The sequence below is a fragment of the Dermochelys coriacea genome, chromosome 9, assembly GCF_009764565.3.
Source record: "Dermochelys coriacea isolate rDerCor1 chromosome 9, rDerCor1.pri.v4, whole genome shotgun sequence".
Classification (NCBI taxonomy): domain Eukaryota; kingdom Metazoa; phylum Chordata; order Testudines; family Dermochelyidae; genus Dermochelys; species Dermochelys coriacea.
In genome coordinates this window covers 11,824,424-11,844,337 of record NC_050076.1, presented here as the reverse complement: position 1 = coordinate 11,844,337, position 19,914 = coordinate 11,824,424, and the positions used below count along the sequence as shown (strand labels likewise).

The 19,914-nt window shown below is 40.0% G+C and overlaps 2 protein-coding genes across 24 annotated transcripts in view; one reads left to right on the top strand and one right to left on the bottom strand.

Annotated features, from left to right (window-relative positions):
* LOC119861148 (mitofusin-1) overlaps positions 1-10,181 on the top strand; it is a 69,256-nt gene extending 59,075 nt beyond the window's left edge. For 10 of the 15 annotated variants that reach the window (XM_043491915.1, XM_038415787.2, XM_038415790.2 and 7 more), the window contains 6 exons: positions 660-762; positions 1,982-2,211; positions 3,258-3,413; positions 4,549-4,745; positions 7,750-7,884; positions 9,844-10,181. In XM_043491915.1, coding sequence (XP_043347850.1) covers positions 660-762; positions 1,982-2,211; positions 3,258-3,413; positions 4,549-4,745; positions 7,750-7,884; positions 9,844-9,913 — 891 coding nt within the window. In that variant the 3' untranslated portion in view covers positions 9,914-10,181. Of the gene's footprint in view, positions 1-659; positions 763-1,981; positions 2,212-3,257; positions 4,415-4,548; positions 4,746-7,749; positions 7,885-9,843 lie in introns of those variants that run through there. The other 5 variants (XM_043491918.1, XM_043491917.1, XR_006274075.1 and 2 more) reach the window with 5 other exon arrangements.
* Positions 10,182-17,009: 6,828 nt separating this feature from the next.
* Positions 17,010-19,914, bottom strand: part of GNB4 (G protein subunit beta 4) — a 125,021-nt gene continuing 122,116 nt past the window's right edge. For all 9 annotated transcript variants that reach the window (XM_038415796.2, XM_043491926.1, XM_038415798.2 and 6 more), the window contains 2 exons: positions 18,346-18,562; positions 17,010-17,714 (listed from right to left, as the gene is read on the bottom strand). In XM_038415796.2, the coding sequence (XP_038271724.1) occupies positions 17,608-17,714; positions 18,346-18,562 (324 nt within the window). In that variant the 3' untranslated portion in view covers positions 17,010-17,607. The remainder of the gene's footprint in view (positions 17,715-18,345; positions 18,563-19,914) is intronic.

The following is a 19,914-nucleotide window of genomic DNA, read 5'->3' as shown; positions in this document are numbered from 1 at the left end:
TTACTTACTATTATAAATATACTGTCATAACAAGGTATTACAATAATTAAACCAAACTTACCCCCTTTCCACACTCTCTTTGATTACTGTGAACAATGCAGCTAGTCACCCTCAACAATGGAAAATTAACACATCAGTCGCCTAAGCCAACAAGTAGCTGGCATGTGGGCTTGCAGGTTCTAGGCTCTGATGGCGCATGAAGTGCATTTGTGTTGTGCAGCCAGAGTAACATGCATGCCCTCATGCCCGTCATGCAGGTCCTGAACATGCGGAAGCACTGGGCGGAGCAGGGCAGTGGAGCTCGAGGGCCGGATTAAAAGGTCTGATGGGCCAGACGAGGCCCATGGGCCGTAGTTTGCCCACCCCTGCATTATGCTCTCTGAAACAGGGATATTGAAAACTGAGACTATTTTTCAGCTACCTTTTTAATGACCGCAATGTTACAGATATCAGCCCGTTTTTAAATTCTAGTTAGTTTACCATGAGGATTTATAATTTCAGTGCATGATCATTCTCCATGCTCTTCTCTTCCCCACCATGGATAACAATATGTTCAAAGATTAGAGGGATTTCTTGCATTCAGCATATTTCAAAATTGTTCTAACATAGCTGGCTTGTTGATATCAACTTGCATACATGCTTTCTTCATGAAACATTAGGAGCTCAACAAGCACATAGAAGATGGTTTGGGAAGGAACCTGGCTGACCGTTGCTCCACTGAAGTCAATCAATCAATGCATCAGTCACAGCAGGAAATGATTGGTAATATTTACACAGAGTAATGTTACTTTCACACAAATATGAATCTGAACCTGGGCAGTCTCCAGCTCAACCCCAAAAGGACTTTGTCTGCTTAGAGTTGTTGTTGTTTGTATCGGGGCAGCATCAGGAAGTCCCAATCATAGCTCACAGGCTCTCTACACGTGAATAATGGAAAAACAGTTCCTCTCCTAACAATGTTTAATCCAAGTAAATTCCTACTTTTACTTGTTCCTCTCTAGACAATTACATACTATGACTGGGATTTACTGAGTTATAATCTTATAATGTTTTACAGCTCCAAAGAGCTATGCAACTGTTACTTCCCACAGGGCTTGTGGGGATCGGGTAGGAGTAATTATTATCCTGATTTGGAGAAGCTGTGAAACAGAGATTAAGTGATTTATTTGCCTGAGGTCACACACACTGGTAGAACTGAGATTAGAAAACAGCACTTCCCAACTCACTCTAGACCTGCTACCTTTCTTCCCTCCCTGTGTCTTTTTAACCTCTGTATAGCTATCTTAGGGAAGGGAACTGAAAAAACTGAAAAAAATTGAATTAACAATGGGGTAATGTTAAAATATAGGCAATACCTGATTGTCAGATATTTCTTCAGTGTAAGCCTTACCCTAGTTCACTCAGTGAAAACTAGGACTCTATCTTGAAGCTCACGTTTTGGTATGGTCTCCTGATTCTGTACTCCCTTTTGTTAAATGCCTGTCCAACCACCCAGTCGGAATTGATTCCTAGTAATGAAACAGTCAGGTCTTGAGGAAATATATGAAGCCTTTAGTGACCTATTCCTGAGATCTTGAGAAGTCACCTCTTCCTTATTTCTACCCAAGGCTATTGAGATTGGCCAAGTTGTCCTTTGTCCATCCTGGACTTCAGGACTCTAGCTAGAGATCTTTCTGATTGGTTCAGTTAATCTCTGTCCATTTTTTTCCCCTTTTTGTCACCACTGCCTTTCTGGATGGCTTTTTCTTTTTCCATTTTGTTTTGCTGGAATGATCAATAGTTGATCCTAATGGGACAGACAATGTTTAAACTGTGCAGTGCAAGGGCTGAGCACTCTCTTAATTGTAATGGAAATTGCTAAGTAGATAAACTGGTAGGTTAGGCCTAAATTAATACTCCCATAATAATAAGTTAATTACTCCCAAGATGGAGTAAAGTTTTGCATAGTAACTAAATTTTGCTAATCCACTTTTGTTTTTAGAAAATCTGACACCATTATTACCTTCTGGTGTTCAGAATCAGCTCCAGTTGCTAATTCCATGCAGGAAGTTTGACCTCAGTTACGATTTGAACTGTCACAGTCTGTGTTCAGATTTTCAAGAGGATATCACGTTCCGCTTTTCCCTGGGGTGGACCACCCTTGTAAACCGCTTCCTAGGCCCAAAGAATGCTCATAGAGTGCTACTCGGGCTGGCAGATCCAACCTCACAGGTGAGTGCTTCCCAGGTCTTTCAGAATGGATTGGGTTGATATCTGATGTTTTCTATACATTATTTTCCATGTGTGTTAATAGCTTGGTGTGTTGTCTGTTCACCATGTTCCCTTTGTCTGAAACTTGTTTTGGTGAGGGGGGGTTGTTACTGGGTTGTATACATGGATGAAATGGAGCCAGAACATCTTTCTAGTACTTCTTGCAGCTACTGCATGTTCTTGGGGACTCTGATTTTTGTTTTACCTCTGTATCTATCCTTCTGGTCACCTCTTCATTTACAATTTTTGTATAATTAAAGTGGAGCAAAGCCAGTCCTACATCCCTCAATCTTATGGACTGTCTGGCTAGTTGGGGCAATGGAGTTTTTAAATGTCAACACTAACAAGTGGAAAGAAACTATGGTTTCCTGCTGTTGTGATAAATGTAGCGATAGCCCCAAACTGCAAAATAGGTCTCCAGATGTTATCCCTCCCTGCTCCCCTTGTAAAGCTTGAGAGGCTGTTCAAACCTGGGATTTTGGTTCAGTCCATCATGAGGTCACCATGAAATTTGGATCCATTTAAGACTTTGCCCTAGCCTCAAAGTAAAAAAAAATTCATGGGTGGATGGGTGCATTTGTAGGGGAGTGAAGGGTTGAAAGAACTGCCAGGTGGGCACGGGGCAGCTAGAATAGTGGAGAGTGGATAGGAGCTGATGAGGCCTAGTGGGAATCAAACAGAACTAACTACAGTCCATGCTAAAAGCTTTAATTATATTTCAGGAATATGGGGCAGCTCTTCGCTACTTGCCCCACCCCGTTTGGGTTGATGGGCCTTTCCTGAAGATCTCATCTCTTGTTACTAATCAGTTTTCTGAACAGCTATCTAAGTCTCCATTACTGCTGTTCAGGGTTAAACAAATGAAGAGCCTTCTTGAATCTCCCAGACAGTTTTAAGTTCAATTTTTAACCCTGCTTATGAGAAAGCAAAATAAATAATAAAACGGAGCAGTTTGCTCTACAGTTCCATAATGCTCATCACTCAGTTGCCTTATTCTGCTCTTCTAGATCCCTCGTCCTTTAGCTTCCACCCCCTCTGCCACCTGTCTTCCTGCCGTAACTCCAGAGAACGTATCACAGGAGGAACTCATGGTTTCTTTGGTAACGAGTTTAGCTTCACTAACATCACGGACCTCTATGAGCATCATCATCGTTGGAGGAGTGGCAAGTAGCATTTGCAACCACCTCTATAAATGGAAAGCATGGCAGAGACTCTTCCAGATGTACTCTTTTTACTGTTTGGGATGCCATCACTGCTGCATAGAATTGATGCTTGCTTGTTAGAATCAGTCTAATTAGCAATGGGCCTAGTCCCCAGATGGCAAGAATCAGGATAGCTCCATTCAACTCATGACTTAAATAGAACTATGTCTAATGAAGTTAGTCTTACTAAACAATAAGTACACTTTCCTTTCATGTGCTTGGTAAGCCCCTTGCAATCACAGGTGAAATCTAAAAATTTGTATTTAGCATAGTAAAGAATTGTTTGCTAATCAGTTTAGCCAGGGTTTCTTTGTAAATGGCTACAGAATAGTTAATTTAAGATACTTAAACTGAGTGATCGGTTTATTAGATTTCTTTGATATCCATTGTTTTTTTTTAAATTTACTCTTCATAGGCAAAGGCTCCAGGAATCAGTCATGCTGTACCCTGACCTATATGATGCTACATCATGGTTCCAATCCTGCAACCCTTACTTATGTGAATTAGGGTTGCAAGATCTGTGGCATCAGAACCACTTTGCAAATGGGGTATCTGGATAAATACTTTTTGTCTAATGCAGCAAAATATTTACATCTTCATGGCTAAATAGCACTGCAGTAAGGAGTATAAAGTGCATTAAATGCTCGTAGTAAGTATGTAATAAGAAAACTGGCTGAGTAGGGTCATGTCGGAGCCTATATTTATTCCATATAAATGTGCTCCGTTTCTAAATTATAAACTGTATTTGATTTTTTTGTCAGGCTCAGTTTGGAATTGCTGAGAGCTTTGCTTTCTGCCTCTTACTTTATCACTAGCAATCAAGATTCTGTAATATGAATCTAGCTAAACAGTTCTGCAGCTGATGCACAAGGTGAAGAGGCTCTAGCTCCTTATGTAGCTGTGTTGCTCTGCAGTGCTATCTGGATGAAAAACATGTTTTGTTAATCCAGTCGGACAGAAAGGTACAAAGTACCTTGAACAGGAAGTTGAAACTTTTCTATCCTCTTCTAATTATGACCATACTCTGACAAAATACATTCCATAGAGCTACTGTCACATAATCCGCTCAGGTCATGAAAAGATGCTTCTTTTTCAGGTGTGGAGAACTGTAGGCTGGAAACTCATCTGTCTTTCCCTAAGTATGTATGGATTATTGTATCTCTATGAGAAACTAACCTGGACAACTAAAGCAAAAGAGAGAGCCTTTAAACAGCAGTTCGTAAACTATGCTACTGAAAAATTGCAGATGATTGTCAGTTTTACTAGTGCAAATTGCAGCCATCAAGTGCAACAGTAAGTATTATACTTATCATCGTAGTCACTAATACAGGAAATACATTTCAGTGGATAATCTATGTGCATGTATTTATCAATGAAAGTTATAATAGAGAATTGAAAAGATGCCTAAGTATGAAGGTTTAAAGGTCAACTTGAAATCTATTCAATTCCAAAAAAATGAGCCAAAGTTGGGTCGATTACTATTGTGGCAAAGAATCCCCCTTTTCATATTTTTACGGTTGTACAGTCCTGTTTGTGTAAAGACCTCACAGAGCCACGATTACCTTTCTCACTACGGGAGAGAGAGAAAATGACTGTAAAGTGGAGAAAAGAAATATTCTTTCAGTTATAGTAGCCTTAGGTGGTGGTTGAACAAGGGGGGAGGGGAACTTCTGAGAAGTGTGGCTTTTAAGTTGATTGAGCCCCTGTAACAAAATGCTTATTTTTAATGAAGGAATTTTATGGATACTGTTTCACAGAAAAAGCATCACTTTTCTGGAACTGTAGTTTTGTTAACCTTGGTTCGTGCATTCTTATTCTCTTTACTCGACTTAAACGTAAATTGGATTAGTTTAAAGAGAAGTCACCAGCAAGCTTTCTTAGTACCTAAGCACTTACATTATGCAATTTTCATTAGCACTTGGCAGTAAAAAAATATTCGTGCTGTTGCCGAGAGATGAAAATAATGCCCTTCTTTTCCTATCGTTCAGAGACGTTTTGACTTGTGCTATAAAAAGCACTTATGGAAAAGGATGGTGGGACAGATTCTTGCCTAGCGTAATTCCATCTAAATCGGGCTGAAGTCAATTAAGTTATGCCAGGGATGAATTTGGCCTGTAACATTTAAGCCTTTTGTCTTGCGTTTAAGATGCCCTTTTAAATGGTCTATTTTCTTTTGGATAAATGGGTGATTTACACAATAACAAAAGAGACAACTCGTATGGATATTACAGCATAATTATTTGAAATCATACAGTTAATTTGTGCCTGATGACTTTGCTTACCCTGGCAAAACAGCAGAATGTGTAATGCTTATCCCTAACTTGTATCTGTTTGAAGATCTAGAATGATTCTCAATCTCTGTAGGCAGTTTCTTTGCCAAGCAGCTTACTATATAAATATGAAAGTATGGCTCTGTTCTTATGGGAAGCCATAGTCACATCCTTTTCACTAACGCTGAATCACTTAAGACTCAGGATGGCTTGGCTTTTAAAACCTTAACTAGTTTCACTATATTCAGTGTTCTGAAAGGACTGCTTCCCTCATTCCTCAAGTGACCATATGTCTCTGTGCTATCAGGACAGTCCTGGAGGTATTATAAGATGTCCTGATGTCCCAGGAACATCTTTTGAGCCCGTTTAAATGAAAAACCAGGACAATTCAATCTATCAAAATGTTTGTTCAATATTGCTGTTCCAAGCAGAACTGGCCCTGTATTTACCAGGGTCAGTCAGTTAGTAGAAGCACTGTTCAATGTGGTGAACAAGGTTTGAAGTGATGAGAAAAGTCGAATGTAGACTCTATCAAGACTGGTGGTTTGCTCAATTTGAATGTTGGTGACACTTGTTCGGTGTTTTACAATAAACTCATTCAGATGCTAAGGGCTAGATTGAGAAAGCTACGTAGGCATAAGTGCTTAAGTCCAACAGCTTTGCACGTGCCTAGTGGTGGGAACAGTGCCTAAAGGCTCGATGCTGCCCCACAGCTAACTAGTTGTTCACAGCCCTAACTCATGGCAAAGTCCCTGTGGTTTTCTCAAATGAGGTATTCTCCCACCTGTCGTCCTGATCCAGGAAGTGTGCTCAGAGTACCCCTATCGGATCATGCCTCACACATAACACAGGTGGTGGGTGTCCCCAGAATACCCCATAGTCTGGCAGCTAAGGCACTCACTTGGGATGTGGGAGATCCAAGTTTGAATCCCTCCTCTTCCTGATTTGGAGGTGGGAGAATCTGGTTCAAGTGAGAATCCTAACCACCAAGCTGTCGAGTCACTCCCTTTATCTCTTGTCCAATGGCTATTTACTTATACAAAATGGAGCAACAGGAGAGATCAAGAGACACCCATTTCAGAATAAGCAATAACCTGAGAACAGAGACGTATGCTCACTTGAGGAGTGAGAGAAGCAGTCCTTTCAGAACACTGCCTGTATAGTTAAACTGGTTAAGGTTCTAAAAGCCAAGTGGTCAGGGCACTCACTTGGCAGGTCAGAGACCTAAGCACAATTCCCTGCCCCAAATCAGGTAGAGCAGGGATTTTAATCTGGGTTTCCACATCCCAGGTGAGTGCTCTAACCAGTGGGATATTGACTATAGAGCCCCTCTCTCTCTCTCTCTCTCTGCCCTCCTGCCCCTACCCCACTTCCCCTGTGCTGATTTGACTTAGGTGCCCAACTCCAGGAGAGGCTTCACATCTGAGAATCCCAAGCATAGATAGGCACCTCCCTTCAGCCTGTCAGGCACCCCAATTCCCTTGTGAATCTAGGCCTAAGCCTGAATCCAGACCACTGCATTTCATTCTTAGCTAATTTAGGTGGCTCCCTGCTCAGCAACTTGATTCTGAGAATCCCTTTCTTAGGCATCTAACTCTTCTCCTGCATTGTTTGGGAAGCCTGGGGACCAAACTCGGAGTTGAGAATTCCACTAAGCAGCAGGACACTTAGGAGTCAGGCATTGCAACATCTACCCCCAAGTTAATAGCAAAAATCCACTACTCTGAGAACAGTCTCCAGCTTTGGAGTCAGAAGCTGGCAGTAGCAACATCAGCATGTATTTAAAACAAGGTCTATTTTGTATTATTTTTTTAATGACCCTAAAAATGCCACCACCACAGTGTCCCTGTTCTATTGATTTTTGAAAAGAGAGTCCCTTTGCTCATTCTTCCTTGTGCTGTCTTTCTTTATGCACTTGTGTAGAGCAGTTGGTGGCTGTTCTGATTGCATTATTCTACCCATAGACTCTGAAGTGCAGTGTAACACCAAGTATGGTAAACTGTGATTACAAACTTGTTTTCCTTTAGAGAAATGGCCACTACCTTTGCTCGACTGTGTCAGCAAGTCGACGTTACTCAGAAAAATCTGGAAGAAGAAATTGCAAGGCTGTCCAACGAAATAGATCAGTTAGAGAAAATACAGAGTAACTCAAAGCACCTAAGGTAATGATCCTTTTGTATCGACTCAGCCAGTTACTTAAGGGAGAAATCTCGAACTAGCCAGCTGGAGAGAGACTGAAATCCTGGCTCCACTGAAGTCAATGGGAGTTTTGCCATTGACTTCAGTCGGGCCAAGATTTCACCCCCATGTCTGTAGTCATGGCAGTACTGTATCATAAAATAAATGTGTGTTTGCTGCTGCTTTCAGCTGTTAATGATCATTCTGACATGTGCCTTGAAACTATGGTACAGGGTGAAGCATGGTAATATACATCTTCTTGTCTCGTACACAGTGGCACTGAAATGCTTTGAATGGGGGGGGGGTGCTGAAAGCCAGCCCCACCCACCCCCAAGCTGGCGCCAGGAGCAGGGCCGTGTCTCTGGGGGGCACCCAGACAGGGATAAGGGGGCCAAGACTGAGGCCACAGCTGGGGGCTGGGGCGGGGCCAGGACACCCTCCCCTCCCCCCCGGCTCCCTAGTTTCTGCAACTATGCTAGTATGCCAATAGCAGCAGTTGTGTTCTTTTAAAGTTACGTTAGCCAGTTGTGTTTTGTCTGGGGGATGTGGGGAAAGTCTAAAAAAAAAATCACCCCATCCTCATGTTGATCTTCTCCCTCTCTGCCCAGTAAAAATAGATTTCTCAAGAATACTTTATCAAGCTCCAGCAATGCAGGTCACTTCCCTACCTGAGAAGCTTTTGTTCCTTTGGAGATGGGGCATGAGTTCCTAAGCAGGTCTTTGGTACAAAGCTCTCTCCATAGGAATATTCTTAGCTGGGGGCTGGGAGCAGGGTAAATTCTGCTCCTGTATTTCATCTCGTCTCTTCTTGCTCATCCAAGCAGGACCCCTTTCTCTTTTGGAGATGCCTTCCCAGTGCCAGTGGACCCCAACCCCTTCCAGCAGGCTGACAGTGCACCCTGTTGTCTCCTCAGCTAGCAGCCAAGGGGGCAACACTTGGCTTTGTGTCTGTTTCTCTCTGCCTATGGCTTGCCATTGCGTGCTGCACACCGCCTCAGGCTGAGTCCCTGGCTCCGCTAGGGCCATTTTCTAAAAATGTCAGTTAAAAGGGGTTTATCTCAACCAGCATTAGCTACTGAAGCCCTAGTGTTAACAATTTAGGTGTGTTTTTAACCCGATGTTGTGTAACCCTACGTGGGCTTCTCTAATGGAATGACATTGAAAGCATTGCCCATAGTCCATCTATCCCATGGTGCCAGCAGAGATGCTGAAGGGTGGTAGCAAGGGTGAGACTTTTTAGAAAGTTTTGCTAATGTAGACCGGAACTGGGAGAGGCAGAGCTACAAGGGATGATGGGGTTTTTCTTGCTCCCAGAAACAAGAAATCCATCATCCCTTCTAGCAGTGATTCCTCATGCCTTTGTGAAACATTTAGGAACTAGCCTCTCTCTAGGATACTGTCAGATATTGTAATGTAATGTACATACTCAGACTAGCCAGCATCCTGAGGTTTAAAAGTATGTCTACGCTGCAAAAAAAACGACAACACTGCAGCAAGTCTCAGAACCTGAGTCAACTGATGCAGGGTCATGGGGCTCAAAATAACAATGGAGATGTTCCTGCTCATGCTGGAGTCTGAGCTCCGAGACCCCACCCCCATCACTGGACTCCAGCCTAAGTGGACACTACACTGCAACCCCCATAGTGCAAGCCCAAGTCAGTTGATCTGGGCTTTGAGATTTGCTGCTGCTGCAGGGGGGAGCAGTGTTTTAGTTTTGTTTGCAGTGTGGATGGACCTTACTGGGCAGAGCACATAAGCACTTGTTACAGTGCTCTTCTGAGTCAGGTGGTCTAAGTAAGATTGCTCGTGTCCTGTATTTCATTACTAAAAAGTAAAGAGGCTGAAGACTCTTGTGAGAGTTTGGATGCATGCAAATAAACCTGGGGTACTGGGTGTTTCGGTGCTACAGATGGATCAATCACTTTTCTCGTTTTGTTTTACAGAAACAAAGCCATTCACCTTGAAAATGAGCTGGATGTTTTTACAAAGCATTTTCTTCAGCAGAATAAATAGACCAATCTCTTTTCATTGCTGGCTTCCTTGGGTAACTGCCTGTAGGACAAAATTATAGAATGACACATTGCTCCCCTGTGGAGTCACATGAAATGACATTTTTAAAATTACCTTGATTATACTTGTCAGATACTATAATGCCCAGTTCACATTTTTGCAATGAACTGTATCTAAAAGCTGTATCTAAAGAGAAATTTTGCAAGAGCAAAATGATGATTTATATTTACTCTGAAGACTTAAAATAAAAAAAAAAAAACACAACCCTGTATTTTGTTTTAGTATTTACCAGTGGCAAATCCCCCCTTTCTGGCATCTGGGAGTTATGTAGGGAGAGAATCTATTATTCCTTCTCTTCCTCAAATCAGTTTCAATGTCTCCCAGTTCTCTAGATGCTGCTTTTTCAGATTTGTTTTATGAATGAAAATATTAGGTGAACAGCTCTAGCAGCCCAAAAGTACTTCTTTAGATGGGGCTGGGCTGCTGTTACCCTACTTCTGTTCATTTATAGATAGATCCACCATTTTTACTTGTATACATGATGCTTTCAAGTAAACTTGATTCCCTCTAGGTATTTTGGAAAGCTTTAAAAATTCAAGCATGCTGTAGTAACAGGAATCTTGAAAACCAAAGTAAGTTAATGGGTAAAGTTCAGCTGACTCTGTCATGTGCAGCATGCAAGCCTCTACCTATACTAAAGAGGGGGACTCATTATACAGTTGGTCTACACTCAGCTGAATTTTTGCATGGTTTAGATAAAAACTTTAATCCCTTATCCCAAGCACCTCTGGGAAGGCTTGCTATTTTCGAGTCACCTGGGCAAGGGATGTAGCCTAGCCTTCAAAGATTTCTCACTACATCAGGAATACCTGCCATGTTCTGCTGTGAGCATTATAAATTGAATTGCTCTTCAGACTGCATACATTTGGGAAACAAACAATATTTAGCTGTGGATACTTTTTCCATATTGCCTAAACAATTGGTCTGAGAAGGAAGCAAGCACTATCTTGGCTAGTGTTGTTTAGCTGCCAACTGCAGGCATGTGTTTTGTTTTTTAAATCTTGGCCACTAGCTCCCTCTGTTCTAGCTTTGTGAGCAGTTGAGTGTGTGGATGTTTCCATCTTAATCAGCTTTTAAAGGGTGGTTGTAGGCCAGGGACCTTCAATAGACATTAGCAAGGATGCCCAAGTGCTTCCTGATGCAGGTCATGTGCAATTTCACCTGTATTTTATAAACAGGCTTTTAAAAATATTTTAGATAATGAAAGCCTTTCAGAATATTTATAGAGCCTTTATAAATGCTGCAAAATCAGGTTTAAAACCAAACTTGAGTGCTTGTTACTGTGGTGGCTTAAGGCACCACATTTTTATTGTTGCATGAGTACTTGCTGGGATTTTTCACTAATTTACAAGAGCTCATGAAATGCACATTGTTTAACAACCTATGCATGATGTTTATTTTAAAAAGCAGGAAGTGATCACTTAGAAGCTGGGTATGCTGCATGCTATTGCTATTTGAAGTGTTTCAGGGTCATGATTTTCCTCATTGTCGTGGAAGTTTGAGTATGCTACCATGTGACTTATGTTATGAGCTGTGAAGATGGGCTGCAGCCCAGCTGGTTAAGTGTACAGAAATCATGCAAGGGGAAGAGTTGCAAATGTATTTATAAGTAGTTTATTTTTGAGCAGTTCTAGACTGGTTTAATTTGTGGGGGAGGAAGAAATGCTGCCCCTTTAACTTATTGAATTTAGTTTGGCAGATGAGTTGAAGCATTATTTCTCATTTTAAACTTGACCCCATTCACAAGCAGCGTGTAGCAGCAGGTGCTGTTATTTGCATCTTGTATTCTAGGAAGTGGGTAAAAGGCTCCTTTAGTATATGGCTCACAGCCAGGTTATTACAGAAACTGTTTTAAAGCATAAGACCTGTGTAATTCACGGTTGCTTGTTTCCACTTTTGTGGAAATTGATTTACTTCATGACAGCCACTTACTGGTGTTCCCTATAGTTTTGTTTTGAAAGATATCAAGTGAATGACCAAGATGGTAGCTGTGGAAATAAAATTCAGAATTCTTTCTATTGGAGGTAAAGTGTTAGTGTGGTTCTTCAGGAGTATGTCCTATAAAAGGAAGGAGACTGCTCCTTCGTTGCTTGATGTAACAGCTGCTCCCTACAGCTTACGTAGGTCCCCCTCATTCAAGGGTGGGGGGAAGAGATACATGGCTGAGGATTTCCTGTTGACACCTCCATCCTGCTCCCAAACAGTAAGTTGACTTTTCTGCCACTATTTACACTATTTTTAAATAAACTCAAACATTAGGACAGGGGCAGCTGCTCTTCCCAGAAAAGAGTTAAGAATCCAGAGGGGGAAAATTGTCAACGTACATGCTATTTTGTCTCGATTTGTAGAGAACAACTGCATTCCTTTACATATAAAAAGGAAGTCAGGCTAAGGGTTTACACAAAATATTTAAAAACTTGTCCTTTATTAGTAAAGGTATTCTGCTCATTTTCTAATAGCTTGGATTGCAAAGCCCCTTCATTTCCCCTTTGATAGTGTGGCAGAAAGTAGCATTGTTTAAAGAGGGAAATGGACTATGCTTGCCTAAAGAATTATGAAATTCTAAATCTAGGTTCTCTAGTCATTACTGTAGTCCATGGGATCTTTGTTTCAAAAAGATGCACTTCAGCAGTGTTGATTTGCTGTGTAGCATTTTTGAGATGTCTTTAGTAGTACATTTAATTTATAGATGAGGCAGTGCTGTGTGTGTCAGAATGTGTCTTAAATGTAATTTTTATGGCTTAATCATTCAAAGTATGTGCTATATACCTTAAGGAACTTTTAAATGTATGCTGGAAATTTTAGTAGGAAAGTTCCCTCATAGCCAACCTCAGACACCTAAATACAACTCTGCACCAGGGTATTTGCTGTATTCGTCTTTATAAGATTGCCAAATAAATACACACACCACAGCGAGTCTGGTTAAAAGCACTTGTTTATTGGTTACAATATCAACTCATGGCAACATCTTTCACTGAGCCACTGTACAAATACAAAGAAAAGATCCATTTGGGGGGGAAGGGGAGAAGCTATAAACAGAGTTCATAGCAAGTGATTTTTTTTTTTTTTTTTAAAACAGGGAAGTCTATATAACAGCCCTGTTATAGAACAAGTGGCACAAGTCCCTGTTTTGAATTAGCTTAAATAAAAGCTTTAAGACTGTTTCTGAATACATACACAATCCAAAGGCAGTGCAGAATCACTTCATAATTAGTAACATTACTGAAGTTTCCCATCAAAGTAGTCAGCAACAAGTGAAATTAAAACCATTAGATGAGAAATGCTGGGCAATCAGAGCTAAGTGCCAAACTAAGAGTCAAGCATGTTTAAAAAGAAATTCGTTTTGGACATAAAATGTAGTACAAGTGGTCAGATTTTTTTTTTTTTAAAGAAAAATAGAGCACCATTGTGTAAGTAAAACAAAGGCTTGAAATATCAAACTATTCCACTGAAGTCCATATTAGTCAAAACCTAAACATACTGTGTGGTATAAGAATGTCAGGCACATTTAATCTTATCAATTATTAACACTGTTCACACATTTACCATAACAACACTGCATTAACATTCTGCATGTTTTACACAACCAGCAACTGGATAAGAAGGCTTGTGGTGCCTCTGAAGTGTAGGAAGTAGTTTCACCAGCATGCATGCCAGATTACTGTATACAAAGTGCACCATCAACCCATGCTTAATTACTTTTACAGGAAATGCTCTCTCAAAATCTGTCATTCTGCTACACAATCATTTCATACCAACTATCTGAATTAGCCAATACCTATTCTCACCAACATTTTAAAGCACAGCACTAAATCTAGTGGAGGTGACAGTGTCCTCAAAGAGGAAAGACTAAGAACTCTTGGAATGTTTTTCACAATACTTTCATTACACCCTAAAGTAATGTGAACTTCATGATGGGACAAGTGGTTACATTAACTGAATTTAAAAGGAGTTATCTATTTCCAATCCATGCATTACAGTATGCACATGTGGACAGGCTGGTATGTCAGTCAATTCAGCACTGCCAAATCAGAGTCAAACCTCTCTCCTCAGAAGAAAGCAGTTCTAATGAGTTTTTCTACTCCAAATGGATTATTGAACCAGCAGTTCTGTCAGACACTTAATAGTATGTGACACTGAGCAAGGCAGATGGTAACGACATTTAGGAGAAAAAAGTCTAGAGATGGTTGAAAGAAGGTACACACATTACCCATACTAAGTAAATGTACATTAGCAATATTGAAGTTTTTTGTAGTTTCCAGAATCTCACCTAGTATTTTTACTAATAAAGTGATAAAGGCCAAGTAGACATGGGAGCAAGTTCAAACGGAAAGTTTGCTTGGTCAGTATTCTTCACCATAAAGCTAATCAGCCTTTTTAAAAAAAAAAAAAGTTGACAGCAGTTGTACCTGAATTAAAAGAAATCTGTAATTTCATAAGAGGCACACATTTCCAAAGTTACAGCTTTGCTACACCACTTCTTTTAAAGTACATTTAAACATTGATTTACTATTAGAATAAAGACTGAAAAATTACTTTCCTATCCCTTACAAATTTTTGGCACAATGGTCATAACTAAGTGTTACTAATTCCAAAATCTAGTACATATTTTTGTAACCACATAACTTATTTGAAATTAAGCAGCTCTACGGTTTGGTAAACTTTTCACAACAGTTTAACGTGTACCCCACTGTGCTGTAAAATCCACTACATGTATTAAACTTGTTCACCATCATGTGAACAGTTAGAAACTACACTAACCTGCACATCTGAGCTTATATTAAGCTACAGGTACACATCTTTTAGTCTAAAAATTCCCATGGAGACATTTTCTTTGAGATGCAGGAGTCTGGATGAAAGCTTTCAAGTAAAACCTGCAAATGGTGGTATGTAGCAGAAGATGGGATTTGGTGCTTAGTTTAAAATTAAGCTGCAATTAAGCTCTATCTTAATGAGTGTGCCATCTTGAAAATTCACCCATAAGCAATGCTTAAGAAAACTGAAATAGCTCATACAGGCCCATTATATTGCCTCAGTTTAAGATGTAATAAATGTCCCACTAATATAAATGCTTTTTAAGAAAAAGCAAAACAATCCAAAAGAGACTTACACCAGGACTCCAACAGTAGCCACTGTTTTGGTGCACATTCGCCCCAGGAGTTAAATATTTCCTCAGATGTACATTCCCGTTACCCTTTTAGAAATCTGATTTACTTAAGAGTTAGACAGCAAACATCTATGCTGCAGTGTTAAGGGAAATAGTAAGATATTTAATTGCAAGTATGGGAAGTCTCTTTACAACCCTGGCAACTAGGAAGTCACTTCAAGATGCACCTTTAATGAGAAGGTATTTAGTAATTTAAATTTTTTCCTCCAAGAGTTTACTAGCAGATTTTCAGAATGATTCACTCAAACCAGAAGCAGCTGCAAGTTTAAAAATCAAAGGCACCATTAAAAAGTATCAAGTGTTCTGCCTGACCTCAAAGAGCTGCCCTCTTGGAAAAAGATACAAATATTCCATAAATAGTTCTGCAAACAGATTAGAAAACAAAATAATCTTGCTGAAAAGAAAATACAAATGAGTTTGTGATCTACAGCATAACATGATTTTGGTCCAACACCATAATCTGCCTTTAGTAAGTGTATACTGCTCCAGCATGGGATGTGCTTTTTTAACGGATACTGAATTTACTACAGTTGGCATATTGATTGGCACCTCCACCATTGTAAACATGGCATATTTACAGGCACAGTCCGGAAGTACTGAAATTAGAATTACAAGTGGTAGAAACTTCAAACAAACAAACAAACAAACAAACAAACAAACAAGTGGTCTCAGCAACAATCTCTTTTCATATTACAAAATGCTGGGCACTTATGCTCACAAACTGACCCAGGGACATTTGGACACGTCACACCTTCAGGTGGAGGCAACAGATTAACATTAACTTTCAGCTTTATGGTAATTTGTTTAAATACACACATTTAAAATAAAGCACTTACAAGAAGCCAACAGAGAATGACCCTTTCCTGAAAGTATCAGGTACTTTCATGCCCAACTCTGTTTCCCCCCCAGGGACATACACCACAAACATGGACATGCTGCCAGCACCAGAGTTAAGTGATCTTCATGGGTAGTTTCAAATGGATTTGAGTCACATGATTTGTCATACCTACACAAGAAGAAAATGCTTACTAGTTCAAGTGCTCTTGGTGCCTTTCATTTTATAAGTGAATCATACCAAGATCAGGCATATAAAAGGAAATGACTATTTACTGTCAGTCTGCAGACTGGCATCTAATAAGATGCCTAAGCACAGACCACTGCAGTTGTAAATGAACTAGCAGGATTTAAAATTTAGAGTGCAAAGTTTCTAGAGAAATCATAGAGATCATCAAAAATGTTATTGTTCATTGTAGATAACATGGTCACTTCAACGATTACACAAGACAAGCATGTTCTGTTGTGGAATAGTAGGGCAAACCTCTAACTTCGCAGTTCTAGTAAGGGATTCACTGTACTTCCTAAACCATTCGTAGGAAGCCTTCATAGAGAAACCCTCTTAAATATCTCTTCATTTGCTGTAGTAGTTGAACAGGAAGTTTGTGTACACTTAATTTCTTCAATCTATTCAGTTAACTCCATGCTAGAATATCACCTTGCTAGTGCATGGCAGCTGGAATTTGCAGTGGATCAGAATCCTCTTATTTACAACTACACTGTCAAAAGGAAAGCACTCACCCACTTAGTGACAGTAATACGTTACTTGACTTACGTACTCTGTTCAACTTAAAATAACTTACATGAGAGGCTGAAGGAAGTTCATACTCCTGACGCCAGCATGTTAAAACCTTATTTTAATATATACCTAATGGCATTAACATTCTCTTGGTGCTTGGAGGCCATGGCTGCCGATGGATGAACCAGGAACCACTGACTGGAAGGAATAATTCCCCATGCTTAAATAGACAAATAGGTCTAGAAGTGAATAAGTAAGGCGCTAGGTATTACCACGGTCATCAGGGCCTTTTTTTAAAAAAAAAAAAAAAGTAGTAATTCAAATGCCTTCCATTATAAAAACACATACATACCATTGGCTTCACTTTATCTACAGTAAATTCACAAAAGCGTTTAAAACAACAATCTAGTTCATCCACTACAAAACTCAGAAGTGACATCTCAGGTTAAATGCAAAGCTATAAATGTAGTTCCTTAAAAAATGCAAACATATTTCTTTACATACAGACAAATGTTACATGATTGGCTGCTATAATGTGTATATTCTGTTATGTACAAAAAAAAGTACAGAATTAGCAGACTTTGAACACAAGCAGAAATCCCTTGAGGACAGTCTAACCAAACCACCAAAAACAAAAACAGACTGGCTCTTAGTTTTTCAGTCACCATGATGATGTGTGCTGGCCTGGCCCCTTATTAAAAGTCAGTGATTTCTCCACCCCCACCCCTATTTCTTCACTTGATTTTTTTCTAGTTTACAGAAAGCCTTTTTGTGTAATAATCAGTGAATAGAAAAACTTCACCTGCAAATACAAGGTAGAAATGTTATTTCACAGCTATAGGCTGCAGCATTGATCTCTCCAGATCTCAATGGAGAATGTACATGTTTGTCTCCCAGTTAATTCCAGATTCTGAGAAAACTGTCCCAAGACCCTGTAGCTACAGCCATGCCATCATCAGTAACACCTAAACAGCTGACACGGTTGTCATGGCCAGCAAGGACACCTGGAAGAGAAGATGGAGTAGGTTAACAGCTGAAGCTTTTCAAGTTTTGTACATACTTTTCAAGTTGAATTCACCTCAAGATATCCTGCAAGAGGTTTTTTGTTTAAGAGTGATTAACTGACAGAAGTATCCTCCTATGTTTTATCTTAAAAGAAATATTAGCTCCCCAACATTATGAGTTAGTTCCTATCTTAGAAAGCCCTGAACCCTTGAACCAAACAGTTAAAATATTGTGCATCTGGATTTTCCCCCGTATATTTACTTATTTAATAAAAATAAATAAAAAGGTGCTGACAGTGCCTATAACCAAAGCCAGACACAAAACCACTTACTGTACACAACATAAAACCTCACATACCTCTTCTAAACATCACTATTACCAGATGTGAAATATGAAAAGATAAAATGCAAGAAAATAGGGAGACAAATCCAAAAATAAACCTTTACGTTGAGTAACTGACCTTTAAAAGGAAGCAGGGAAGATTTCACGATTCAGCAGCACTTGCAGGTATCACCGCTGATTACCAATGAACTAGTTTTACGTTTAAAAGTTACAGAAAATGGAATGTGTTTGATGTTTAGATTCTGCTAAAGAAAAAACTGCAACTCACTGCAGATACCATTTACCAACCTGCTCTCTCCCCCTTCAGAGTATCCCACACATTGCAGTTGAAGTCATCATAGCCAGCTAGCAAGAGACGACCACTTTTTGAGAAGGCTACAGAAGTGATTCCACAGATGATATTGTCATGGGAGTACATCATTAACTCCTGATCTGCACGCAGGTCAAAGAGTCGACAAGTGGCATCATCAGAACCAGTTGCAAATGCATGTCCATTAGGGAAGAACTGGAAATGAAAATGAGACAGAAGCTTGACACCAGAGAAAAGTGTTGCTCATGCCCTGTTTCAAAATCAGCATGTAGAGATGATCTTTACTGAGATACTCAGATACAACACAAATTCATGAGCAAAAAGAAAAAAAAAATACATCAAAATGGATTTTCAAAATGCAACTATTGTGCACACACAACTGTGTTTAACACTTGTAGCATAGTACTGACCAAAGGCAGGTGCAACGGCTTCACTGACAAATTTCAAGAGACAGAAGAACTAATTTCCATAAAATGGAGTGGAGCACGGCCATTTTTTTCTTTGGAATGACCCATGGAGACTGTCCCTGTACACAGTGCTCCACCTTGAGCTGGTCAGTCAGGCTGCTTGGATCAAAACAGAGGACTGCAAGCTAGCATTTCAGCCTCCAGAATTAATACCTACTAAATAATCCATGTTAAGCAACTCATTGGATTTAAATGGCAGTGAAAGGTACCAAGCACATCTCAGGATTAGACCCAAGTGTATGGGCTGCATTTCTCCACAGATCATGCTGCTGGTATTCCAGAGATTTAAGAATTTGCAGTGTTTATAAAAAAGATGCAATGTAGGTTTAGATTTCATTACCCATTAAACAGAATGCGTCTCCTGTGGATCAGAACATAAAATGGGGCTGTGGCAAACAGAGGAAATACACTCCAGTTTAGAAACATTACAAAACTATTCCAAGGGTAAATATATTCAACATTTTTAATCACTAGTTTCACCTTTAGTTTCCAGAGTTTAAAGATGCCCTTTTCTACAGGAAATCCAAATGCACACTGATTAACATAAAAGTTTGAGAATTGACTCCATCTTGAAGGTTTATGCTTTACTACTTTAAAACAAAACAGTTACTTACCTTCTTGTAACTGTTGTTTTGAGATATGTTGCATATGTCCATTATGCTAAATGTGTACATGTCTCATGCATCAGTGCCACTGTTTTCACTAGATACACCCACAGGGGTGGCCACTCCTACACCCTCGCATCCTGTGTGCCCTGAGCAGAGGGTTTACCAGGGTGGAGTCACCCCACCCTATCTTCTTCCATCTGGTGTACACCGAAGAGTGAGGTCCACCTAGCTACATCGCTCAGTGATGTGAAAAATCCAACCCCGAGCAACGTAGTTAAGCCAACCTAACCCTCAGTGTAGACAGTACTAGGTTGAGGGAAGCCTAGCTATGGCCTCTCAGGGAGGTGGATTACCTCTATGCTGATGGGAGAACCCCCTCCCACTTGCATAAGTACATCTATACTTGAAGTGCCTCTGCAGCTGTGCCACTGTAGCATTTCAAGTGCAGACAAGCCCTCATATAATAAACTCC